At 37.4% G+C, this 26,473-nt stretch overlaps 1 protein-coding gene across 1 annotated transcript in view; it reads right to left on the bottom strand.

Annotated features, from left to right (window-relative positions):
* Nucleotides 1–26,473, bottom strand: part of LOC149437111 (dedicator of cytokinesis protein 2-like) — a gene marked incomplete at its 5' end in the record, with an annotated part of 102,499 nt that overhangs the window by 64,058 nt on the left and 11,968 nt on the right. The window contains 8 exons of the mRNA XM_089661111.1: nt 3,747–3,836; nt 6,205–6,324; nt 11,587–11,677; nt 13,166–13,206; nt 15,528–15,684; nt 16,557–16,642; nt 19,282–19,430; nt 23,003–23,061. Of these exons, the coding sequence (XP_089517237.1) occupies nt 3,747–3,836; nt 6,205–6,324; nt 11,587–11,677; nt 13,166–13,206; nt 15,528–15,684; nt 16,557–16,642; nt 19,282–19,430; nt 23,003–23,061 (793 nt within the window). The remainder of the gene's footprint in view (nt 1–3,746; nt 3,837–6,204; nt 6,325–11,586; nt 11,678–13,165; nt 13,207–15,527; nt 15,685–16,556; nt 16,643–19,281; nt 19,431–23,002; nt 23,062–26,473) is intronic.

Here is a 26,473-nt window from a genome sequence, read left to right as displayed (position 1 = left end):
GGATTCTGAGGGAAACCCAAACACAAAATTAAAAAGACATGGAATCACCCTCAAAATACATACCAGACCCTTATCTGAGCATACAGCCCGGCAGGTTGTTAACCATTAGCCACCCGGCCAATGGCCGTTTGGCGGCTTCGAAAGTGTTCCTGCAGTCTGGGTGCACGCCATTTGGCGTGCTCCCGCACATGCGCAGTTTGCGCTAATGCAGAGCGGCGCAGTAGCGCGATCTGTCACCGGCCGTGCACCTCGGACACGGCCGATGACAGATCCGAGTACCGGCTCCCGTTGCTGGTACCATGTGACCTGCTGTGACCAATCACAGCAGGTCACATGACAGTTGTATACAATGGATGGCTTCATTCATGATGCCATCCATTGTATACTAGTGCCTAGCTGTGAATGGTCACAGGTAATCACATGCACATGTCATGTGATTAGCTGTGACCAAATCACAGCTAAGCACAAAAAAAAAAAAAAAAAAAAGCTGAATGAATCGATTTCATTCAGGTAAATGCTTGCTTATAGCAAAGTAATTCTTTGCTATAAGCAAATTGTGTAAAAAAAAAAAAAAAAAATACTGATCACTTCCCCAAAGTAGTACAATGTTACTATGGTAACATTGTACTACTTTGGTCATAGTAAAATATGAAAGAAAAATCTTAAAAAAAATAAAAAAAAATGTAATAAAAAATTAAATATAATAAAAAAAATAAAAAAAATTTTTTTTTTCATACTGTCACCAGTCAGTGTCCCTGTTCACCGCCATGCCAGTTATATGATGACGCTGTACTGCACTGGTGACAGTATGTTAAAAAAAATAGTGAAAATAATTTTTTTAATTTTTTCATTTTCCGAAAAATGACAAATACAACTTCAAAAAACTCGCCATGCCTCTTATGAAGTACGTCGGACTGTCTACTCTGCAAAAAGGGGTCATTTGGGGATATCTGTACTATTCTGACATTCTTGCACCTCAAGAAATTAGATTGGCTGTCAGTACTTCAGGATTGATCAATATTCAGATCTATACCATAGTTTGTGAACTCTATAACTTTCCTACAAACTAAAAAATACATCCTAATTTGGGTTATTTTCACCAAAGACATGTAGCAGAATACATCTCGGCCTAAATTTATGAAGAACAATTATTTATTTGTAAACTTTTATAACAGAAACAAAGAAAAATGTGGGTTTTTTTCATAATTTTTGGTCTTTTTTTATTAATTTAGCAAAAAATAAAACTCCCAGCAGTGATTAAATACCACCAAAGAAAGCTCTAGTTGTGTGAAGAAAATGATAAAATTTTAGTTTGGGTACAGTGTTGTATGACCACGCAATTGTCATTCAAAGTGTGAGAGCGCTGAAACCTGAAAAATGGCCTGGGCAGGAAGGTGTAAAATTGCACGGTATTGAAACGGTTAAGGATGCGGCGGCCACCCATTCCTTAAAGTGTTACTAAACCCAGGACCCCGCATTCACTCTATTTGTTCTCCCACAGTACACACAACATGGAAACTCAATTATTTTTAGTAAATATAAACTGCTAAATTCCTTTTCTCATCAGCAGTTAGAGTCTTGTGACTTCAAGAGAGCACTGGTTAAAGCTTGTAGGAGGAGTTTTCTTTCTGCTCTAGGAGGATGTGAAATCCTTGACCCTCTGTCTAAACAGAGCTGATTAGCCCTGTGCTGATCACATGCACCCTCCCAAGAAGAAAAAAAAAATCTCTCTAGCAATACACACCAAACTGAGCATGTGCATGTGACTACAGATTCAGTCTGTATCAGGTGGACATTTCAACAAGTGGAGGGGCAGAGAAGACAGGATCAAACAGCCTTTTTATACAATGCAGAGGATTAACCCCTTAGGTTCCACAGTGAGTATAACAAGCATGCTTTACTGCATATACAGACCATTTTTACTGTTGTGGATTTAGTAACACTTTAACAACCATGACAGTACTGACAGTTCTCAGTACATACCACATGCCTGGACCACTACTTAATTACCGGATGCATTTATTTTATTTCCTTTTGTGAATTGACTTTAAGGTCTTTTTATGTGGTATTTACCAAGTGTTTTTGCTATTTTCGGTAAATACCGCATACTAGCAATAGTGAATTGACATTTTCAGTATTGCATGAGATATGTGGTCATGTGACTGACTTAATTCATGTGATAACTTTTAATGAATTGTCCCCACGGTGCATATTCTTTTGACACCATATTTATTAGTTCAAGAAACCGCCATATCCTGAGGATGTCATCTGCAGATATTTGTGGCCACAGACATGTTGCTTGCTATTATACTATTCAAACCTGGACTTCAGGATTCACTACAAATTACATGTGATATGTGTATAACAAGAGATTGATTCTTTATTTTCTTCTGATTCATCATGCAAATATATTCTCACATGCAAATGTACAATATAAGTTATGTACTGTGCTGTTGAAACACTATAGGTTGGTAACACATTTTTATATTACATTTAAAGCATATGTCAAGGCAAAGTAACAAACCAAATATGCAGCACATACTGTATTTGCAATGCATGCACATTTCCCTTTGTTTTATCCCTTTAAAAGACCCTGCAAGTACAGAAAAAGTACCTGCTGATCTGCCAGAAATGCACTAAGCTCCTAAAGTTTCATGCTCTCGTCCACATAGAATAACTTGAAAAAACTGCTGTTTTGTGCTTGCATTTTTTTGAAAACTCTAAAACTGAAGATTTCCTCTGCTATGAAGATGGGACTCTGTAAAGTGGAGGGGGCCTGGGAAGTAAATGTTTACCATAATTAACCTTGTCAGTACTGTGTTGGCAGATCTTATTGTCAGTTTTAAACTAGATTTTGACTACTGTCTGCCATAACTGTCTGCCATGAAGGGTTAAATATCTAGAAGCTGCTCTTCGGCATTGTATGTTAGTGAGGGAAAACTCAGTGCGTCCCTCTTTTTTAGTAGGGACAGATTGAATTTGCTGTCTTTTCAAATCATCCAAAGTATCTTGCAACCTGATCAAGGCCTAATCCAAAACAAACACCTAGAAAGGTAAATAATGTTTTTTGAAATGATTTTTGGGTGTGAATGAGAACACATAACAAACATATAGTGGGATTTTCTCAAACTTGACTGCAAAAGTGGAAATATACTTTAATGCCTACTGTGGGCTGACAACACACAATATTTTTGTGGACTGAAAAGCACAGTAAAAGTGTGAACCTAGATTTAATCCTCTTAGCAGTCACAGACAGCGGTGCCACAGATCTCACACTGCAGATATACACTATAACTCTATAGGCACACTCACATACCAGAAAGGGAACTGCTATTTTTAGGGGGATTCTAAAGCAAAAGGTACATGTTTTTACTTTCAAATATTTTAAATCTGTAAATTTCATTAAAATAATTTTTAGTAATCCTTCAATGCTTATTAAAAGAATGCCTAGTGATCCTGACTTAGGTACTTCCTGTTCTGGGGTTCCAGAGGTACCCCAACAGTATTAGATGGAAAAAAAAATATTATTTAGGAAAGCGATAAAGGAAATTAAATGTCCTCATGTTCAGATTTAGATCTAATTTAAATTTGCCCCAGTGAACATTGAACATTTCATACTAAATCCAGTATTATGCAATGAGTTATTTACATTACAGATGCAATAAATTTAGTAATATAAAAAAATCTAATTCTATACATGCACAATCATTTAAAATTGCTGTAAATTATTAAAACAAATATCTTACCAAGCACTGGCTCAGAAGCTCATAGTCAAATATTTCCATTTCATACTGCTCTGTCAATTGTTTGCACAGAGATATTGCTTCCTCCCACATCTGTAATGTAATGTAATGTAACATAATGAAATATTAAACTATACTCTATTAGTAATTGTAATAATTAAATAGGTATCACTAGAGCAAATTTGCTGGGTTCATTTCACTTGTGATTCGTCTTTTTAAAGTCCACGAAACCCGAACTTAGCAACATACACTATTGCAGTCTATGGGGGAAATATTGATACCAAATTTTGGAAATTTTTAAGACTAGGAGTCAAGCTATTGTCAGAAAAAGCACATGGGGAGCTGGGCACTGTTTAAATTACATGCTTGGGAGATGCCTTTAAAGTATATCTAAAGCCAAAAGTAACTGTGGACAAATATTAGTCTTTTATTGTGAGGGGGCCTGCTTATTTAAAATCTCCCTTTTTGGCCCTCCTAAGCCAGCTGAATTAGCTATAAAGTACTTGATCTAGTGACTTCTAGCAATAATTCACTAAACTGCTAATTTCTAACAGGATTCAAAGTCAAATCTCATCTCAAGTTGCCTGTCCTCAATAATCTCTTGGTTTTGTTGATCCAAAAAATCATCAAGCACCACGTGATGAAAACATCAAATAAAAAATACACAGAAACAACCACATTTGTGTGTACTGTTTATTTAATTTATTCACAATTTTTTCTCACTTAAAAAAAAACAAAAAATTTTATTGTTTGACTTTTTTCACAGTAAGAAGAAATGAAAAAAATAGTAACAGTACAAATGTAAAGAGACAACAGAAAAAAAAATGCATGTGGTTTTTTGTTCCTTCAATGCAGCAGGCTGTTGGGAATATTATTCTACATTCACAGCAGCTACCAACCATCATTTTGTGCCAATACTAGCCATCAAACCCCACTGCCACTGACAGATTTGGTCCCCACTAACACTGACAATCAGCTATAACATATTGCCCCATGCATGTTCAATACTTTCTTTAGAAAGTCAATCAGTTTATTATTGTAATTGTCAGATATAATTACAGTAAAAAAAATGAATTTAATGCATATGTTTAAAAAATGGTATTGATTTGTTCTACTATAAAAAAAAACAGAGCAGGGTTTTTCATTAAAACAGTGTACTAGATAAAAGCCTTTCATGCCTTTTAATCACTTTTACTCTAACACCTATCTTTACATTTGCAGTATGGGCCCAGTGATTTGGCAATACCTTTGCTTTGCATAGGCACAGTTCAGAGAACACTTTGTATTTTTCAGTGGATAAAAAGTGTTCTCTTATTGGATGAGGTGGTGATCGTGACATCACTGACCCACCTCTACACCTTGTCCAATCAGATATTGCTTTGCACTCGTTCAGAAAAAAACAAATTATTCTCTGAATGGTGCCTGTGCCGAGCAGGTGACCTCCTTTGTTCACAATGCAGCAGGGTAGCAAGAACATAAATGCTAGTGGAGATCACTGTACTAGTGGTGCTTATTACAGTGGATTCCAACTTCCATGGGGATACCACAGGTATGGTACACAAATAATGACATTGGTACAAGCTGGACCAATGTAACAATGTAAAAACTGCCAAAACTTAAGATAAAAAAATGAATGTACATATATATTTTTTCAAAATCAATAAAGCTTTCCTTTTGACATTGTTTTGCAAAACTTATTTTATATATTTTTTTTCTTTTTATAGACAAAATGCATAACAAAAATTGGTAACTTTAAGTATGCAAAAAATAAATGTACTCTGCATTTATAGCAGTTGTCAACACTGGGTATATGGTCACATAGATGTTACAATAAACATATCAGGGTAAGCATTTAGAGTAAGTATCAAACCAGCTTAAAGCAGAACTCCAGTCAAAATGTTTATTTTCTCATGCAGTGGGGCTGTGCCTGAGCTGCATGGGTTAAGTGCTTGTTTCGTCCAGGGGCTCAGGGAAAAGGCGTACTTACCCATTCCTCTGATCCTCCAGAAAACCGTACTCCCCCACGTCCAGCAGTGGATTGTTCCTGCTGTCCACACGTCCAGAGCTGGTCTATGGGCATGACAATGTCAGGAACAGCCCATTCAAAAGACTGCTAGTATGCGTGTGTGTGTGTGTAGAGGGGGGCAGCAGGATTGGCAGGGACTGTTCCTGCATACGGAGGATTGGTGGATTAGGTAAATTTATCATTGCTTTATGAGCCCCTAGAAAAAAACAAGCATTTAACCCATGCAGTGCAGACACAGCCCCACTGCATGGGAAAATAATAATTTTGCCTTGAGTTCTTAAATTTGTAATTATAGTAATAAAACATTTTATTAGCTAAGCAGTCTAACATGCTCCGTTTTATCCGTTTAGTTTTTGAAATTTGATGGTATTTTGGGAGATTATATACTTTAACTTGATTTGAGATATACCTAAAGCACATGAAAAAATAACTCACCTTTCCTTTGTCAAAGTATCCAATGATGACTTCATATAAGTTTTCCTTTAGCTGCCGCTGGGTTTGTGAACTCTGGAACTCTGTCTGCAACACCTGAGATGAACACTGTTCATCTGACCACTTAAAGGAAATAATATTCATATGTTACAAGTTACAGTAGAATGGAACAAGGCAGAGCCCATAGCTGGTTAGCTTCCCAAAGCATCTATTGATATGTTATGCGGTAATATATCATAGTGTAAAAGGAATAGTGCAGCGCTGTGTATAAAAAATGATCTTATGAATACAAGATATTATGAATAAATATCAGACAGTGGTATGTTACCACCTGTGGGTGGTTAAAGTCTTTGAATTGCAGGTTATAAACTCTGAATTCTATCAGTTCAAGATTCGAGGACTATAACTTTTACCATATAATGGTATTGAGAAAATTATAAAGATGAATGAATAAATTGCGCACTCACCAGAAGTGCGTTTATCAAAGCGCATTTGAGAACATACTCATCTCATCAGGTCAATCAGGATAGTTACTTCCAGGTGTAGTCAGGTTCCCACACTTGCATCTTTGAGGACCCCTCCAATGGTATCACGGTTTCAAGACACCTCTAAACTGGTCTCTGCGAGTGATGAAACTCACAGGCAACCAAAGAATAATGCCACATAACGTGATACTGCATTCAATGGGGTAATTTTATTCCAACAAAGTTAAAATACATACAAGGTAAAGAACTGACCATGTGTAGCAAGATGACCGCCGTTTAACTTTCTTGGAATAAAATTACCCCATTGAATGCAGTATCACGCTATGTGGCATTATTCTTTGGTTGCCTGCGAGTTTCATCACTCGCAGAGACCAGTTTAGAGGTGTCTTGAAACCGTGATACCATTGGAGGGGTCCTCAAAGATGCAAGTGTGGGAACCTGACTACGCCTGGAAGTAACTATCCTGATTGACCTGATGAGACGAGTATGTTCTCAAATGCGTCTGTGGTAGCTATAAGTGTCCAAGCTGCTCTCGCTTTATATTAGCACTCGCATATACCTATTGCCTGGTAATATATCATACAATGGGTGGAGATTAGCATCAACTTTTACAAACCTTCAAAACTAAAAACAAAATTGCAACAATGTTTGCATTTTTACCCACATTCACAACAACATACTGTCTCTATTAGGCCCTGTTTCAACAAATGTTTTATGTTTTTAGTTTAGGAATGTGTGGGGAAAACAGTTCTCTTTTTTCTTTTCTTTTTTTTTTTGCTCTATGACCTCAGTAACCCATCACTTTATGTCCCTTTAACACCAGGACAACAAGAGAAAGTTTCTTTCCTAGACAAGAGGACAGCATCAAAAACTTATATGATTGGGAGGTGCAGCTCTTCCAGAACACCTCTCTGAAACAAAATATTACTATACAAACCAGGATCCCTAGACATAAATGTAGACCCTAATACGAAAACTGTTATACAAAAATATATACCAAAACAATTGTCACAAGTTAGCCTGCAGTTTCTTGTTTGTGTTCTTACCTTCTTGCTGCAGTCCTGTTCCTGATCCCTTCTCATGTGTTTGTCTCTGCTCATCTATGGGCATCATCTGCTGTCCTCTGGGTTTTATTTCCTTCCCTTCCATCACTTCCTGACCCGCCTCCTTGTTTGCATGTCTATATAAGTCGTGCTCAGACTAGGCCACTTTGCCTGAGCAACTTCCTAGTTGTTGGAGCTCCCGTGTGTTACTACTGTCTGAATCTTACATTGTCTACTCATGTACCGACCCCGGCTTTGTTGTCTGACCTTGCTTGTTATCCGCCTGTCCTGACCTCAGCTTGCCTATCAGGTTCCGTTTGTCTCCTCCCTTTATACTCTGCTCCCATGAGCGGTCACCTCAACCTCAGCTGGGCGTACCTGGGGGCCGCGACCTGGTCCCAGCTTGCTGCAAGTCCATCCCCACCATCAGGGGCTCTGGTAAACACGCAGGCTGGGGCTTAGACTTCGCGCCCTGGGGAACACCAAGTTGAGGATCAATAAGAGCTCACTACCACAGGTGCTGACAACAATCATCATGTCACCAAGACTGCCCTACTAAAAACAATAAAAAAAATCCTGTGGCCTATAATGCATGTGGCAACAATTTACTGTTCAAAGCAACAATGTTTGTATAGACTTGTCATCCGAAGTATTAACACAGGATGAAAGGGAAAACAGAAAACTCAAGTGAGGTTTAAAAACCATGGCTCAGCTCATTACTATTGCTTGTCCCTATATCTCAGAAATATTATGTACATAGAAAGTAAGCATACAGTGCAATCTCCACCATGATAGAGCCCAGTGAGTAATCTCTCAATCATCATCATAAAATGTAAATAATGGGTTCAGTCTATATATTAGCTCATAGTGCATACTGTACATAGCATAGCTAGAGGAACAAACATATGGTAATGCAAAAAAAAGTAAAGCAACAGATTCTTCTGAATGAGCAGATGCTATAGTTTAGTCAGTTAGTTTCGTAGCATTTTCAGCTCAAAAAAAGAGCAGTGCTTCAGCAGTCAAAGTCATCATGTTAGCAAAACTCCCATGATACCGTATATTAAATTCATTATGCATAAACACAATTCATTTAGCATGCAGATCAAATTGAAGCATAAGTACAAGCAAATTAGCCGAGGAATATGGAGCATAGATACCAAAGATTTTGTTAGTTCAGTGTGATCATACTATATATTGTATATTAGCCATAATAATTCCACTTCAATATAGTTCAATGAATGTAGCACCCCTCCAGAGCTAAAAGAAGGTGAAGGACAATCTACACGCACTAAGTCACTTTATTAAGTACAGCTGTTCAACTGCTTGGTAACACAAATTGCCAATCAGCAAATCACATGGCAGTAACTCAATGCATTTAGGCATGTAGACGTGGTGAAGACAAATTGCTGAAGTTCAAACCAAGCATCAGAATGAGGAAGAAAGGGGATTTAAGTGACTTTGAACATGGCATGGTTGTTGGTGCCAGACGGGCTGGTCTGAGTATTTCAAAAACTGCTGATTTACTGGGATTTTCATGCACAACCATCTCTAGGCTGTCCAAAAAAGAGAAAATATCCAGTGAGCGGCAGTTGTGTGGCTGAAAATGCCTTGGTGATGTCAGATGAGAATGGGCAGACTGGTTGCTGTGACATTCATATGGCATGGTCAGAATTTGGTGTAAACAACATGAAAACATGGATTCAGTGTATCAACGGTTCAGGCTGGTAGCGGTGGTGTAATTGCAGTGCGGGACATTTTCTTGGCACAGGCAAGGTGTACCTAATAAAGTGGCTGGTGAGTGTATGTATAGAGCCATGCAAAAAAAAGAGCTCTGAATTCATTGGTAGATGGGATTTCCAATGAGGCTAAATATGTCATTCCCAGAGATAAATTAGCTGTCATAACAATTTGTTTTGCACTTAGCCTGTATGGACAACCCAATTGTACACTTGTAAAAGCAAAGAGCCATTGCACTGTTATGTAATTAATGTCAATATGCTTAGATATGAGTACAGATATTTAGTACTTCATTGTAAACAAAAAGAAAACTCAAAATTCAAAAGACAAAGTGGAAGTGGAGGGAGAGCCATATAGCTACAGGAATGTCCTACTGTCCCTTGTCCATGTAGGGACAACACCCAAACCCATGCATTTGCTGTCTGGGAATCCCTAGCCATGTAAACAAAGGGGCAGGGATAGTGCTGACATCACTGACCAAATATGGCCACAATGATGTTGGACAATGATGTTGATCCATTATGGTCATGCCTAATTGGTCATTTACATCACTGGTATACCCCACACATTTGTTTAAATTTAGCGGTATGACCCAGAGCTGTCATTCTCAGCGAATGTACCAATGGGATAGGACATGTCTGTGAGCAAGTCAGCATGCATTGTTCATGTGATTAATGTGGATCTGCAACTCTGGATGTGATTGTTGATGGATTTACATTTTGGGACTTTTTTTATTTCATAACAAATGACTTTTCAAAAAGTTTGTGTCTTTATTTATGTTTTTGTGAATGATTGGGGGGCCTATGGAGCCTTTACTCATTCATGTGACAGGAAGCCGTTATCTGAGAGACCCTTTATTTTTAAAAGGAGCTTCCAGATTCCAATAAACCCCCTGCCCATTGACCCCCCTTAACCCCCTGGCCTGTTGTGCATGTCAACTAAATTCAATGTCAGAACCAATGTCATGTTTTTTGTGTATTTTGCATGGGGTCTCCCTTGACATTGATACCACACCCTCATCAGAGATAAGGATCTGCAATGTATTCTAGGGGGGAACTCCATGCCATTTGTTGTGTGGGCTCCCTTAATAACATCTAAAAACCCTCATCTAGAATAAAGGTCTGGGATAGATGAAGAGACTCCCCAGTCACTTTGTTTACAAACAGAAGTAAGTGGCCAGGAGCTTTCATTTTCCAGCAATTTAAATGGCTTCCCCGATGCATGGTATTTAAAGTAATTTTACTCTTAATGTTTCTCTTTAGGCATTATTAAAATTGATGCCCTCTGCCCATGTACATGTTCCTCAGATTCATACACAGCTTCCTGCCATCTCTTTCTCAACCCCTAGCCTAATATCCTAGGAAATATCCATTAATATTTTTAACATGAAGCTCCCATTGGCTTCAGTATGGTTTGGATTGGGCAGCTGAACCTCAGTAATGTTTGCTGAAGCTACTTTGAACCAAATCCAGGTATGTTTGGCTCGTCCTTACCTCTGAGATATATGGACATCAAGCAATAGTTAGGAGAGATAAGTCACATTTTAAGGAACTCGTTTGAGCTTTTTCTGTTTTCCTTCCCTACTTGAGTATTGAGGGGAAATGATGAAGTGTCTATGTTGTATTTAAGTCATTGTCAGACATTGATATTTTGAATGGGGGGGGAGGGGCGGTTATTGTTGTAGCCACAGAAATTATCTTTTAATATGTTAGTTGTTTTTAGTAGGGCACAATAACACAATCATTTTTTTTTAACATGATTTTTTAGGTATTAAGATGTTTTTGCAGGCAGTGCTCTAAACGTTTTGCTTTGTTGCTGTCTCCATCCTGTTTGGGGATGCATCCTGTCGCACCCTTTGATTAGGACAAGTTAGAGGAAAGATTTTCAATTGGGATATAGACAGCTATAAAACTCTCCACCATTCTGTTGTCAAAATCTAAAAAGATTGGATCTGGGCTTTAACTGACACTAATATTTTAAAAATCATTCAGGTTTCAGCAAGAATACAAGCATGTGTAATTCCCTTTGGTTGTCACCTAAATCTATGCTTGTGGCTACAGAATATATCTGTGACAAAATATACTGTATTTTAGCAGACATATTTTAATTTACAACGTTACCTTTAGAAGCCTTGTGTGGAGCAAGAGAGTGTAAGCAGCCTCAGTATAATTCTCACAGTCCAAGTGGAGGTCTCGAAGCTTGTATAAGTATCTGTAAAACAATATAAAAAAAATTAGAAAGTTTAAACAGCACTTGTTATGGTGTTATTGTAAAGCAGCTTTTCAGTCTTTATCACCACTGGACAAGGTTCCAAGCCAGCAGTTGGTGAGCCTCAGTTGTTCCCCTTAAGACATTATTGAGCCATTATTGAGTAAATAAAAAGGTAAGTCCTCAAAACTGATACTTCAGTGTTAAGTAAACACCTGCCTTATCTACTGTTCAGAGTTCCTGCATATCCTTTTTTATATAATATATAGATATAGTTTTTCATTAAATAGGCTGTATTTGGCTGCATATAGATCTCCCTTTATGTAATTAAAAAATGCAGCGCTAGAATAAATAATTGAAGTGGAAAAATAGGTGATGATTGCGCAAAATGATGCGCTAATAAGTGATAACAGTGGTGTCTTATTGAAGGCAGCAGATATTATAAAGTGACAACCATATCATATAGGTGCATTATAAGTCATACACAAAATAAAACCAATAAGAGTCCATAAATATGCTCAAAATAAATGTGTCAGCTTTTCCCAAAGCAGGAAGATAACGAACATTCTCTTAAACTTCCATCGTACAATCATAAGTGCACGTGACTTCCGTGATTAGAAAGAAAAGGGGTGTGCTTGCACTCACCAGACGTAAAATGATTTTACGCTTGTAGTAAAAGGGACACTGATGCTCATCTGGAACCTGGTTGAAATAAGGCACTCCGATGGCACTTGGTATACCCAGGAACAATCCTCCGGGCCACTCAAGGACCACAAAATGATAATTGGCTCTGTATTCTCTATGAGGATCTGTACTGAGAGGTGGGTAGAGGGTTGAACTAAGGGACTGTGCTCAGAGATGTGTAGGGAGACAGAGACAAGACATTATTTAGAAGGGGGGAGTTCCTGCACCTATTCTCTGAGAAAAAAGCCATGGCCCCTATAATATATAAATACTTCACAATTCTGCTTTCATTCCTATAGAAGAGCACTGATGTATAAAGGTTTTTTTGTTATTTACATGATATATTTATAAAATTATTTCAGTTATAGTTTATTGTCAGCTCAGGTACAGGTCATTAGATTCACCACTGGCATAGGAACAATTACCAAATACACAACCCTTGGAGGGTTGTTTTTTACTGCTCCAAATGGTTATTTTAAAAGTGTTTTTCTCTATATTTTTAAGACTACTTCTCTCTATAGCCAAACACAGCGTCTCAATGGCCAGAAGGAGGAAAGAGCGCAGCTCACTGTGTGACTGGGATAAGCGAGAATGTAGGTACCACTTTACCAGCCAGCAAACCAAGCACCTGATAATCTCAAAGATAAACCGAAATATTTGGACTAATCACAGACAATTCTTGGTTATTAAAGATTAAGGAGAATAGGGCAGCAGTGCTGTAAATTAAATTATTAATTTTTATTAACTTGGAATCTGTAGGAACAGTCACCTGTGCTGTAACCCCAAAGTTTAGCTAAGCATTCTTACCTAATGTACATTGCTTCACGGTTAATGTCTTTATAAAAGTTCTGAAAGGAAATATCATTTTCAATAACATTAATATGTTTAAATAATATACAATTCTGTACAGATACATAGTGCATTGTCTAAAGTTAGTTAAATATTTATCATTATTGTAAGTCTGTTGAACAACTACTGCAGGCTGTAGACTATGGTAGCATATTAAAACGTGGCAAACGATCCTGGTTGTCTACTTTTGATTTGTTGGAAAACTCACTGCAACATGATGCATACAGTAGATAAAATGCAACTGTGTTTTTAAATATAAGCCTGTAAGTTTCCCCAAAAGTAAATTTTCATAGCATGGAATATTACAGCTACATGGTAAGTATGAAACTTTCAAGTTAGGTCAAACTGTAAAAAAATCATCAGAAAAGCTAGCTCCTAATACCAGAAAAAAATACCCTATATATCTTAGTCTACATCACTTGATATGAAGTCATCTTTTACTTTTGTCTTCTAAATACAGTCAACTCTTACCCATTTCTTCTAAAAACATGCATAGGTAGACACAATAAAGCACACTAAAGTTAATAATAGGCATACAAAAATCAGCTGTCTGTGGGCACGCATGCTAGTGACTAACAAAATAGAACAGCTAGATTGATCTAAGAGAGAGAGAGATTGGAAATTAATTTCTTCAGTTCACAAGAAACTGGATCTACATAGTTGGAAAGGTCCAAAGGAGAAGTGTTCCATACACCCCCTACTGTGCAAAATGAATGTCACATTGTAGCTGCCTTAGAATTGAGAAATATGAAAGTTTATAACAAAAAAGAAAATAAAAAAAATGTTCCTTATATTGACACATCAGAAAAATGTAAAAAATATAGAATTCATATCATGGGAAACAACATACTGTATATGCTCCAACCTCTCCTTACTGCTACAGCAGATCAGTAACAAAAACATACTGTATCTCATATCACTGGCCTAGTAGCCAGTGAACATCAGCAATGTGGGCTCCTAAATTCCTATTCTAACAGATTCCCATTAATGACACTCTATTCAAAAAATATATTTATTTGTTCAAACTGACATTAATAATAAGTTGCTATTTAACCCTCTTAATGTGCAAATCACTAAAATTATTTCAAGTACTATGCTATTATTGCTGACCCAACAAAAGTTGTAGGCTTGACAAGCTTACCCTTTTGTTTCAATGCTTTGATTTGCTAACCTGGAATAAATATGTAGATAAGAACTTCTGACTTTTCTCTGACTTTCCTATCTTCATATTTTTCCAGATTGGGGACTCAGAAAGTATTAAAGACAGAGAGTAGGAACAACAGCTACTTTTAACTCTTCATATTATGCTAAATTGATGTCAACTTGATCCACCTAACAGCAACTACTCTCCCACAATTCTCTGTCCACTAAACGTGATATGCTAAGTACTGAAGTGTTTACTAGGGTGGGGGGCAGCTGCTGCTACTGATTGTAGGAATGCTTTTTTTTTTTTTTAAATGATGCCAGGTATAGTGGGGATACTTTTCAGCTTTGAAATAGAGATATACAGTATGTAGGCAACATCCTGTTTACTATTATGAAGTTTATTAAATTAACATTAACTGAAAGCCAGTTCAGAAAACACATCCAAAACTATTATTATTATTAATATTAGGTAGATGCTGCACTAATAGATCTGTTTAAAGAGTCATAAACATTTTCACTAGTGCATGTATTGCAGACACAGGTTATTTTTTGTTGTGCAACGTATTTTACAAGTAGATTATACGTTTTTAAGTGTTTTGGGCAAAATTTAATTGTTTTATATTTTTGTATACTCAAGCTTTTTTGTGGCTAAAGAAAAAAATAAACAAAAAAAAGAAAGAAAGTGTGTTATGTTTAATGTGTACATGTATTTCATTTTACATATTTAAAAGTAGAAATCATGTCTCTAAGCTGACACCATAAAATGCCTCTTAGGCATAAAAGCTTCTTCTCTTCACCTGTCTAATTTAGTTTTACCTACCTACTGGATTTGACTTTCCCTAATCTATTGGTTCAGCTTCACCAGCTACCATTATTCTGCCCCTACTAGAGGTAGTCACAGTAGACAATGGATTGGCAGTTAGCAGGACTTAGCCAAGTTAGGCTCCAATAACAATTAACTAAACTAAATTTGAAGAAGCTTTCTTGGCTTATAAAAACATTGCAGGCATTGTGCAAGGCTAGCTGTTAAGAGTATTACAAAATGTTTAAAATATAGTACATATTAAATTTAAATCTAGCAGTTGCTTTTTTTTCTTGCATTCTGTACAATACATGTTATGAGTGAAAAGCTTGTTGATCTTGGCTAGCATTAAAAAAAAATCATTCCACTTACGAGTAGGTTAACTGTGCAACTCATGCGGTTGTCTTTGCTCTCATCAGTTACCACTGCTCTGTAATCCAATAATCTTTCCAAAAGGCCTTTTATCAGTGTCACAAAAGTACTGACTTCTTTAGTTATGGATGAATACCTTTCAGCATAATCCAGCAATCTGGAAAACAATAAAATAAACTATACATCAAAATAGCAACAGAGTTTATTCTAATCAGAGATTAGTTCAAACAGACAAAGAACCCAAACATGTCTTTATTTAAAAATTCAAACCTTGATCTTGTGCCAACTATACTGCTTACATTTTAGAGGCACTAGGGAAGGTTTTATATCAAAAAGGATTCTTGGCACAAGTTTGGCCCATAACACTGTATATTAAATCAATTGTCCAAGACTATTCCAAGTAATCATGGTGCTAGGATCAGTGACATGTTAACAAAAATGTAACAATATCCAAGCTACCAGAGGCAGAAAAGGGCCACATCATTGTTATGAGAGATGTAACAATACTGAGACCAGATCACCAAATGCTCTTTCATTGTATTTGTTGCAGTTATATGTTACATTTACATGAATGTTTACAAGTTACAGTTACTTTTTGCATGCTGCAAAGCCATGCCAAGTTATAATAGCTAAAGCAATGCTTTACTACCAGAATAAAATCATGAACATCAAGTATATAGCATATTACAGAGTGATGATATTTAAAAGAGTTAAAATTTTTTATTATAACTAGTTATGGGAGCATTGACTGAAAATCAGTTCACACCACTGTTAGCTTTCAGTACTGAATGGCCTAAATGTGGAGGCACGAGTCATTTGGAGGGTCTTTCTAAAAAAATTGCACTATAACCCTCAGGTAATAGTGGTTAAATAGTGGCCAGTGGCACCAAAGTTTGATGGCATCACCAGAAGGCCTAAATGTGAAGATACAGTATAAGCCAAAGAGAGGTGAAGCAATTATTTTTAGCATTGCCATGAAAAACAAAATGGAACATGCTTGTGAAATGAATAAAATATGTATTGTCTCACATGTTTTCAAAAAGCTGCATGTACTGCCAGTCTCCACGTCCTCCTTCAACTTCATGGTCAAGTTTCAATATTATTTCATTTTCAAACTGTAAATGAAAAGTATATTTTGACTGTTGGTTTTAGCAAGATATACACATCAGCATCAAAAATTAGGTCAGTGAATTACAACATACAAGTTATGTGAGGATGCACAGAAGCAGAAACATGATATGGGGGGGTTGGAACATTGGAACATTAAGGGCCCGTGGAGGACCTCGTGATGGCAGCAGGAGTATAGAAGTGAAGTGACATCAGGATCTCAGTAGATCAGAGGTAAGTTTGTGGTGCAGTTTTAGAGATAGCAGGGTGCCCTGACAAAGGGACCTACCTGCCTTTGCAACACTAGGCATTATGCTCTCCCCCCTCAAGTAGGCCACAAACATTGTTGGCTTGAAAGTGACTGGTTTTATTGACATGCTACCACTGCTGTTCTTGCTGTACTGGAGCCTAGAAAACCTGCTCAAGATCACAAATAGGAGGAGGAGGAGGAAAGCATTTCAAGGTAGCACATTGGCAGGATATGACCCATATAGAAACACAAAGGGCTAAGGGCTGGATATTACCTCTAAATGTATTTTTACATTTGTAACATGGAGAAGGGGGGTGTCATCCCAAGGTGCTGCCATTGTCTGCTGTGTTTTAGTGTGCATGCTAGAAGTAAGGACAGAAACCTTTACTGAAATTGTGCTAGGTAGACTTGGTAATCCTTAAAGTGCTGCTTCCATTGCTTATGTTGAAAGTTATCTAAAAAATTGATTAATGAAGGTCTGTAACCTAAAAGTTATGTCACTGTTTTTAAGTCAGCCTATCTTCCTGATGGCAATTTTCTGTTTCTTAGCCCATTTCCAATGGAAATGAGGGCCTAGCATCCTGGGTTAGTGTTGCTAATTTTGTCCATGCTTCTGCCTACTGCCAGTTGCATAATTTCTACTCAATTCTGTCTTGGGTTGCTGAAGTGGCAGTGTTACCACTCCTAAAAGGTACAGTTCAACTTAGGGTGGGGGGTTCAGGGTTTCGTGATTTAGGTGGAGAGAAGGAATGAGGTTCAGATTCACTGTGACTATGGAACTATGGAGAATGCTGTTGGTTTGAAACGTATGCTTCCATCAAAGTGTAAGTGCAATTTCGCCAAGTTGCTGTAGGGAGAGGATATTGAAAGCTGACTTATGTAGAGATTAGGGTTAGTTATGAAACTTTGTGAAAATGTTTCATTCTAAATTGCAAACTCTTTGGGCAATTACCCCTTTACTGCATTTTTTGTATTTTTTTTTGCGGGGGGGGGATTTTTTTGTCTTTGGTTTGTCTGGGGGGCAGAGGTCATCTTTTGTTTCAGGAAAGGAGGAAGAGGCAATTTTGGGATTCTCATTTCTTTTGTGGGTATATTGGGGTTTTTTTTGTATGCAAATAAGTATGCTAATGTATGCTAAAATGCCTCTTTTTTAAGTTTGAAATGCTCAAATGTAATATTCACTTGCTTTCTTACCATCTGTTCTTTGAGCTGCCTTATATTAGCAGCACACTGCATCATCACTCGAAAGACAACTAAGTGCAAGAACTAAGTACATGAAACATCTCACATTATATCACTCACAATTCTATTCTCAAAGTAAATGGAAGTTAAGGTTACAGTGATCCTCAAGTACATTTCAGCTTTATCTGGCTCACTGAAAATGTCATCATGCTGGCAAATTTTGTACTGCTTTATCATCTACAGTCTCTTAATTCTTGTATGTAGATGCCAGTGCTTAATTTAGATGTCCTTGCCCTGTGTCTTTAGTAAATTGGAAACATTTTTAGTAAATTTTGAATTAGCCAAAATAGGGACAATTGACAATCAATCAAAACAGGCCAATCATCGCCTAATAAAATAGCTTAATGAAATGTGTCACTGCTAAAACAACCTGAAAAAAAGCTTTTTATAAAAAAGAAATTAATCAGACTGGGTGCTGCTGCTGTATGTACGCCAAACTATCTAAAAGTATCAATTCCACAGCCAAATATAAGCTGCAAATTTAAACTGTCACTAGACCTGTGTGAAAATTGTACTGCTTTTTTTTTTTACACCACACACAGCTTTAAGGTATACCTGAAGCTTATAATTTAAGGGATTTGTTCTTTTTCCTGTGACACTTATTATTATATTAAAAAATTTGCATTGATACATGTCTAATATGGCAATGCCAAGCTCCCCTTGCCTTTTTTGACATTAACGTGTTTAATTGCCAGCATTTACTAAAAAGATCAGCCAAACCCTCAGCAAATCGAACCCAAGTAGTTTCAGAGATCTCTAGTGAAGAACAGACACCATATAAAAAGGCCCAGCTCCATTTCTCGATCAACGAGAGTGGGGTAGATATTGCACATGAGCATATATTGTGTGTGTGTATTGGTATTTTGGTTCTGAAAATTAAAGGATAATATACAGTATGTTACACATTGAATGTCTATTCCCTACCTTGAAACAAAATCAAAGGAGGTTGAAATACTTAACAGTTTATAAAAGGTCTTTCTCTGTTCTTCAAGGAGACAGGTGTAGAGAAACAAAACATGTTAGGATTTTACCAACTGTGCTTATGTATACTCTGAGCAAACTGGAAAAAATTACAAGTGCTAGCCCTAGTTAACAAAGATATTTTATTACGTTTCTGAATACAATTATACATGCATTGGCTTTGTTTTGTGTTACCTTTCTAAAATCTCCAGTTTGGTGGAATTCACAGAGCATCATATCAAAAAAGATTGGGATTGTGGATTTACGTAATTCAGTTTCTGGTATAAGAGTCATTTCTAGAATTGGTCCAACCATTCCAGGAATAAAGCAGATCTTGTGTTTATCTAATATGACAAAAGATACCATAAAATATAACTGATGTGATATCATATAGCAATACCATTTGATAAAATATCACCTGGTTGCTGTTAAATTTCGACAAAATTGCTACCCACATGAAAGCCTTCATACTACAGTATCTGCTAAAAGATATATTTATCAAGCCGTTGTTCTGAAATTTCTCACAAAAAAGTAAGCAGCAGAAAATACAAACACTTTTAATGCACACAATTAAAAAATACATTTTAAGAAGTGTATGCATAAACCTTGTAGTATTACTTATCTTGCGTGGGGCTCCTGTATAGTCAAACTAAAGATTGAGGTGGAAGCAGTAGACATTGTTAGATTTACTGTTACTCCATAATAACAAGTAACTTTTTATTATTTTCTACTGATAACCTGGAGGAGATTCACCTCTTTATTTGTCCTGATGGCCACTGCCACCAAGGTGGAAAATGAGGGAAAGTCAAATATGCGTTGTTTCCAAAGCAAGAAACGAGAGACGATCCTTCAATGGGTCATTTATTATATGACAACCCTTTAAGATGGGAATTACATTCATTTTGGTGAGTTTTTCCTCTTATTTCCTGTTGTATTCCAAGGATAGGAAGCAGAGGGAATGTCCTCAGTAGGACACAGGCAGCAAAAATATAACCTGATAGACATTTTAACTATTACCTACAGTATCTATCTAAAACTAAACTGAAGAGTTTTGGTTTTACATACATCTTAAAGCAATCTGTTGACAGGATAAAAACTAGCTATAATAGAACCACCCTATATCTCATATGACCTCTTATGATCTTAAGGTCCTAATATTTGGTAAGAATCCTTATTTCTAGTGGTGGTGGATAGCATTCACACAGAGGAGTCTTCTTATTAAGGATTTTGGAGTGGACTGTTTTTGATCACCTTTTACTTTGTTGCACTACAACAATTATTTCATTTGTACTTGTTACACGTTGTTTGTATGTTATTATTTATCAAATTGATAAGTTCACTTTATTCACAATTTATATTTAAAAGGTTAGTACAGCATATTTGGGGAATAATAAACTTCAAAGGTGTGAAGGAGGTCTAAACCATGCTGCCCAGTCTTTTTGCAGCATCTCAGATCTCTGGGACTTAGTGTAAATTCTAAGCCTTTCTACCCCCACAGCAAGCAAGTGCTTAAATAGCTGGTCCAGTGGTCAGTATAAAAAAATTTAATTTAGAGATGTAGTAACAATAATAATAACTATCAGGATATTTTATATGACTACACTTAAAATGTTAGTGCTCCTGCACAATGTTACTTTATAAACGTATTATAAATTCATTTATACTCAGGTTCTTTGTAAAAATCTCAGCTGTCTTAGTAGGTTTTAGCAGAGACACTCTATGAATTTATTACAGCCTTGGGAAGACTGCCATAGGCATACAGGGATACTCTAATACTACGTTAATTACATACAGCAGAAATTCTAAGCACACATAATGGCCTTTCTGCAGTGAGATCACACCTTCGGCGCACGCACACACACACACACACACACACACACACGCACTAGTCTTTACCCTCTCTGGGACTGATTACTGTGTGCAGTATGCACACTCCACTCACACAAATTGTATATTGAACACTGCCCCTATTTCTTCCAACAGCACACACACCTCACTTCCCAGTAACCATGCCGACAGAAAGATGCCCCATGCAGTACACAGAGTTTAGTCAGAAAAGTATGTGCATTAACCAGTCATGGGCCAGTCTGCTGTATATGTGCATTGGACCTTCAGTGAACATTCCCTACATAACTCCAGGCAATCAGAAATTATCCCATCTCTCTCCAATCCATCTCTAACTCATCATGATGGGCTATTTTGTTGTCTTACCTAGTGAGACAAAACTTCAGTGACCAAATCCAGGTAATGAGGAAATTTCCCATCCCTCTCACCAATCCATCTCTAACCCATTATGAAGGGCTTTTTTGTTGTCTTACCTAGTGAAGAAAGGGGTACTCAACTAAGCCAACCATCTGAGTCCCTTGCCAGCACCGTTTCCTGCTGAAGAGACTGCTTGCAGTACTCACAAGGCTTGAAGAGATGTATTGTCAGTTTGGCCCCATGCTGACCTCACTTCCAGCCTATTCCCACAGGTATACCCACAGGTATAAGGTGGGCGTGATGTCAGCTCAGGGGCGGACGGCCTATGCATCTTCTCCAGGCTTGTGAGCACCACAAGCAGCTATGCATGCCATGCCTGATCAGGTAATGCCTTGCTAAGACAGAGGGGGGCCTCTGATTGCTGGGAACATTCTTTCAGATACTAGATGATGGGAGAGGATGGAGATCTACAGACCACTAGAAAGTCAAAGATACTAGATACAGGAGTAGGGCACAAAATGGGTGGCAGCAACAGGGTTTAAAAAAAAGCATAGGGGCTTAACAAAGAGGAAAATTGTGAGGTTGACCTTACCTGTATAATAAGTCTTTGGGCAGAATAGATCATAATCCACTGTGCCAAGCCAAGGGTTTATATCCACATCGTGTTGGTCATGACTCAGGACGTTCAGCACTGCAGACAAATGACAGCTCCGGAGCAGTGGGGGGGAAACCACATGCAATTTGGACAGGAATCGCACCACATTCAATATGCAAGTGATTCTTTGCAGTGAAATTTGAGCCCATTCATTTTGTAGGGGCTCAAATCACACTGTATCGATATCAGTTTTGGATATGGGGGCATTTTCATGAGTATGAGTACTCATGCAAGTACTCGATATTGCTATCGGTGCATCCCTAGTGCTGAGTGTAATATGGTGTGCACTTCCAATATTTATGTAATTTATCTGTATGGCTATGACCAAATGTTTTGTGAATGTGTTGATCATTATGGAACAATCATTTGTGAGTCAAAGGGTTAAGTATACTGCCTGTTTTGACACACTGTGAATTTTTCTCCTGCACATACTGCCCCACAGTCATACCCTCTGCATTACTCTTCTGCACACACTACCTGTTTTCACATACTATGAATTTTTCTCCCCCACCCTTTGCACTCCTCTCTTTATCCACTCAATTTAAGGAGGAATGGGACACTGCACATCAATGACAGCCACATCAATAGACCAATAAATGAAAAGCAGCTCCAGCCTGTCTCCTCCTAGGCCACACCCCTCTGATGTGTTTCACCCTGCCTACAGAACTTACTTGTTCTCTACAATCAAGCTCTGTGGGTGGGGTGAAATGTGTCAGAGGAACGTGACCTGGGAGGAGACAGGCTGAAATTGCTTTTCCTTCATTCATCTATTGATATGGATGTTCTTAGTGTGCAGCATCCCATTCTTCCTTACTGTGAAGTAAGCCGGGATGAGCTTCTTGGATGCCGGTACCCACTAGTGTGAATCACTGGATGGATTAACATAGGTACTTTGAGTGGTGCTCCACAAGCTTTAGTTCACGTTGTTTTTAAAACCCCCTCAACCTTGCCCATTCTGGAATGAGCATGCATTTACTAGTATATCATTAGGTGCATCTGACTTGATACATTTGTTTGTTTTTCTTACAAACATGCAGTATTACTTTTTGTCACACTTACCAAGTTTGTACCACATATCACGAATTGCAAAGCCAATTAAACATCTCATGTCTTCGTACCTAACAGAAAAAAACAGATGTTTCTCTCAGTAATAATATTAATCTGTTTATATATCTAGAGAATTCTGCTAGGCTTCTGGGGAACACCTACTAAGATATTATGAATACATATAATGCATAATAACACAAACTGTGAGCACTAGAAATAAGCAAATCAGGAAGAAGTTGCTTTGATGAAATTTCACCATAACTTGGAACATTTTTTATGTGGAAATATACTCATTGTGATCAGTTAGATTGAAGTGAGTTTTGGTACATAAGTTTGTAATTTAGTGAATAGAGTTGTAAGAAAAACTAATTTTAAAACATACTTTTATATGAATCCTATATGAAAAAATAAAAAAGAATAAAAAATCTAAATATGTTTTGATGAATTCATACTTATTAGCTAGCTTCTGGCCTTACAAAACAAGTTTTTTTCTTATAATATTTGGATTTCCCAGTGTCTAAAAACTATTTTTGGCTTAACAGTAATTATTATATCCTAAAAAAGATTGTGACTATGGGAGTGAAGTTTGCTCCCAATTTGGTGAATTCGGGAGGTGAGTAACATCTCAAAAAATCATCTTTAAAGTTACAAAAGATTTATCATTTAATATAATCTTTTTCTGGGGAGGAGAGGGAACTGAATTGGAGGACTATATGGCTGGATTAAATACAAAATAATGATGGTATTAAATTCTGTTTTGGAACTAGTGCAAAAAATGCAAACTTCTTGAATTGAACTAATTCAGTGAAAGAAAATAAATTATGCTCCGAGTTCTCCTGTGTCCTTTTTGAGCATCTCGTTTTCTATAATTTTTTTTTGTGGGTGTATTTTGTTGGTGGCTTCTGAGCTGTGGTTATCAGTAGGAAGATTGCAGTGAAATTTTTATTTATAAAAAAAAAAAGCAAAGCCATGTCATGCAACAATAGGGAGTCTAACATGGCTTTATTTATTAACACAGCCTGGCTCTTGGGTAAAGGATTTCTGCATACTCTTAGCTTTTAAAAGGAACATTTTGTAATATTTCTATACAGTGCTGCAGTGCTTTGAAGGTGAAATCGCTGTATTTGCTGCAAAATCATGTTTAACTTGCTAAGACATTCAGGTAGATACAATAAAATAATAATAATCCTGTATATGTAATGAACTTTTACTTTTATTTCAGTTAAAGGAATACAAATCCTTTTACTGGAATTTACAGACTGTTAGCTTACACTGCTGCTTACAAAAGGATTGGAACATTGGCAAATAAAAAACAGTGACCAGACTAATATAACCCCTATACTCCCCACATGCCTCAGTTCTGTAAAAAAAAAATAAAAGCAGTATTAAGAGCAAGACAATCACAGAGGGTGGGCCTGTGCCCCTCAACAAAAAAGTATTTTTTACAATAAGTACCAAAATCCAAATTTCTTTTTCAATCATTGAGAGATACAGGAATTCAGAGACTGTTGGGACTTTCAAAAGTGGTCCAATAAAGGGTGGGCAACCCAGTAAAGAAAACACTAACAGGCCCAATATAACTACCATGAGCTGCCTGAAGGACCTTATACCCAATGCTGGCATCAGAAGAGGCCTACACATCCACCTGGTAAAACTCTGAGAATGTGTGAATATATGTCCAGGTGGTAGCCTGATAAATCTAGAAAACCAGTTACCTTAAAACCCAAGAAGCATTCACAGATCTAGCAATGTGCCTTGATGGTAAAGCATGGAACCCGACACTTGGAATCATAAACCTGAATGTTGATCTATCTGATCCACCAAGATATGGTGGAAGGAGAAGTTGGTTCCCCTTCTTGGGGACCACCAGAGATGACAAAGAGAGAGTTAGTCCTTCTAATGGAAGCAGTAGCTTCAAAGTAGACAGGCAAAGTTCAAACTATGAGCATTCTTCAAAAGGTTTCTGCACTGTTTTTAACATATACATAAACTTTTTGAAGACCCCTCATTAAGAAAAAGAAGAGAAATTTTCTGATTCACTGTAGACAGACACAGGGATGGAAGCACAATGTTCTGGATAACTCAAAAATCTTGTGCACCAGTTCCACAAGCTGCAAGTAAATAAAGTGAATTGAAATCCACCTCAAAATGTGTGCACATTAATAAATACATTTGTATACATTTGTATTTTTCATTTAGTTTCTATTTTTCTTAATTTATAATTTTATTAGCACAACAACTATTTACATGTTAATTTCCTGGATAAGCTAAACACCCATACCAATTTATAAAGAAAAGAATCTCTGGCTTTGCCCTTGCCCTTGTGTAAGACCAGAAAGATAAGCTACCAGCTCAGATGCATAGTAATGACAAAGAACAGAACCTTGTGAGTAAGAGTGGAATAGGCAATATCCCTGACAGCTTCAAAAGGAAGTTTTTGAAGTTCCACGAGAGCCAAATTTAAATCTGCTGGATTAACAGGAGATGACACTGGGTAGCCAAATGAGAAATAACCTGTACTAAGGATTATTTAAAAAAAATTTAAGGTTCATGGTCTTTGGAATAAGGTAGCAAGTGCTGGAGTTTGTTACTTGATGATACTCGGGGCCTTATGTTGATTCAAGCCTTATTGCAAAAAGGTCAGGATTCATCTACTGGAAAATGTATTTTGGCATGAAAGCTTCTTTTCCAGCACAAAGCAAATAATGTTTTATATGTGAGATAGTAGATCTTGCAGGAAGTGAACATCATAGGAATCACTGATTCGGAAAGACCCTGTCCCTCATGACCTGGGCAACATGCCATTAAGGCCAGTGGTTGCGTAGCAGGGTGGTAAAGTGATCCTTGGGACAGAAGATGCGGACTATCTGGAGCTCATGGAACATCTGCCAGACGTCTGATCATACTACATATGCCTGGGCCAATTTGGAGCTATGAGGACCTCCAGATTGCCCTCCATTTTGATCCAGTTGTGTGGACAAGAAAGGAGTTTCAGAAGAGGAAAGACAAATTTGGTTTTAGCAACCCCATCTCAAGCCAGACAATCTTGGCACCTGGAGACAAACCTATCCAGTTTGTTGTTAAATCTTGAGGCCAGGTGGTCCACATCTAGCATCCTATGACACAGGATCTTAAAAACATCTGGGTGTAGGGACTTACTCCAAGGTTCAGGTGTTGCTAGCTGAGGAAGTCTGCCTGCCAATTATCCATACTTGGTATATGAAAAGTGGACAAGGCTGTTAAGTGAAGTTTTGCCCAGGACAGTATATTTCTACTTCTCTTGCCACAGCAAAACCTAATGTTTGATGTGCGCCACTGCCATGAAATTGTCTGAATGGATCCTGCTTAGATGACCCTCTAGCTGAGATGTCCAACATTGTAGAGACAACCAAAATGTCTGAACCTCAAGAATGTTGATCAGGAGATCAGAGTTCCCTGTGTCCATGTCCCCAGCACAGATGAGGTGTTTAGAATTCCTTCCTA

Source organism: Staurois parvus, unplaced genomic scaffold (assembly GCF_062004578.1).
Source record: "Staurois parvus isolate SC_StPar_1 unplaced genomic scaffold, SC_StPar_1.0 ptg001314l, whole genome shotgun sequence".
Lineage (NCBI taxonomy): Eukaryota > Metazoa > Chordata > Amphibia > Anura > Ranidae > Staurois > Staurois parvus.
Note: the sequence above shows the minus strand (reverse complement) of the source record. Positions and strands in the feature narration are given on the sequence as shown.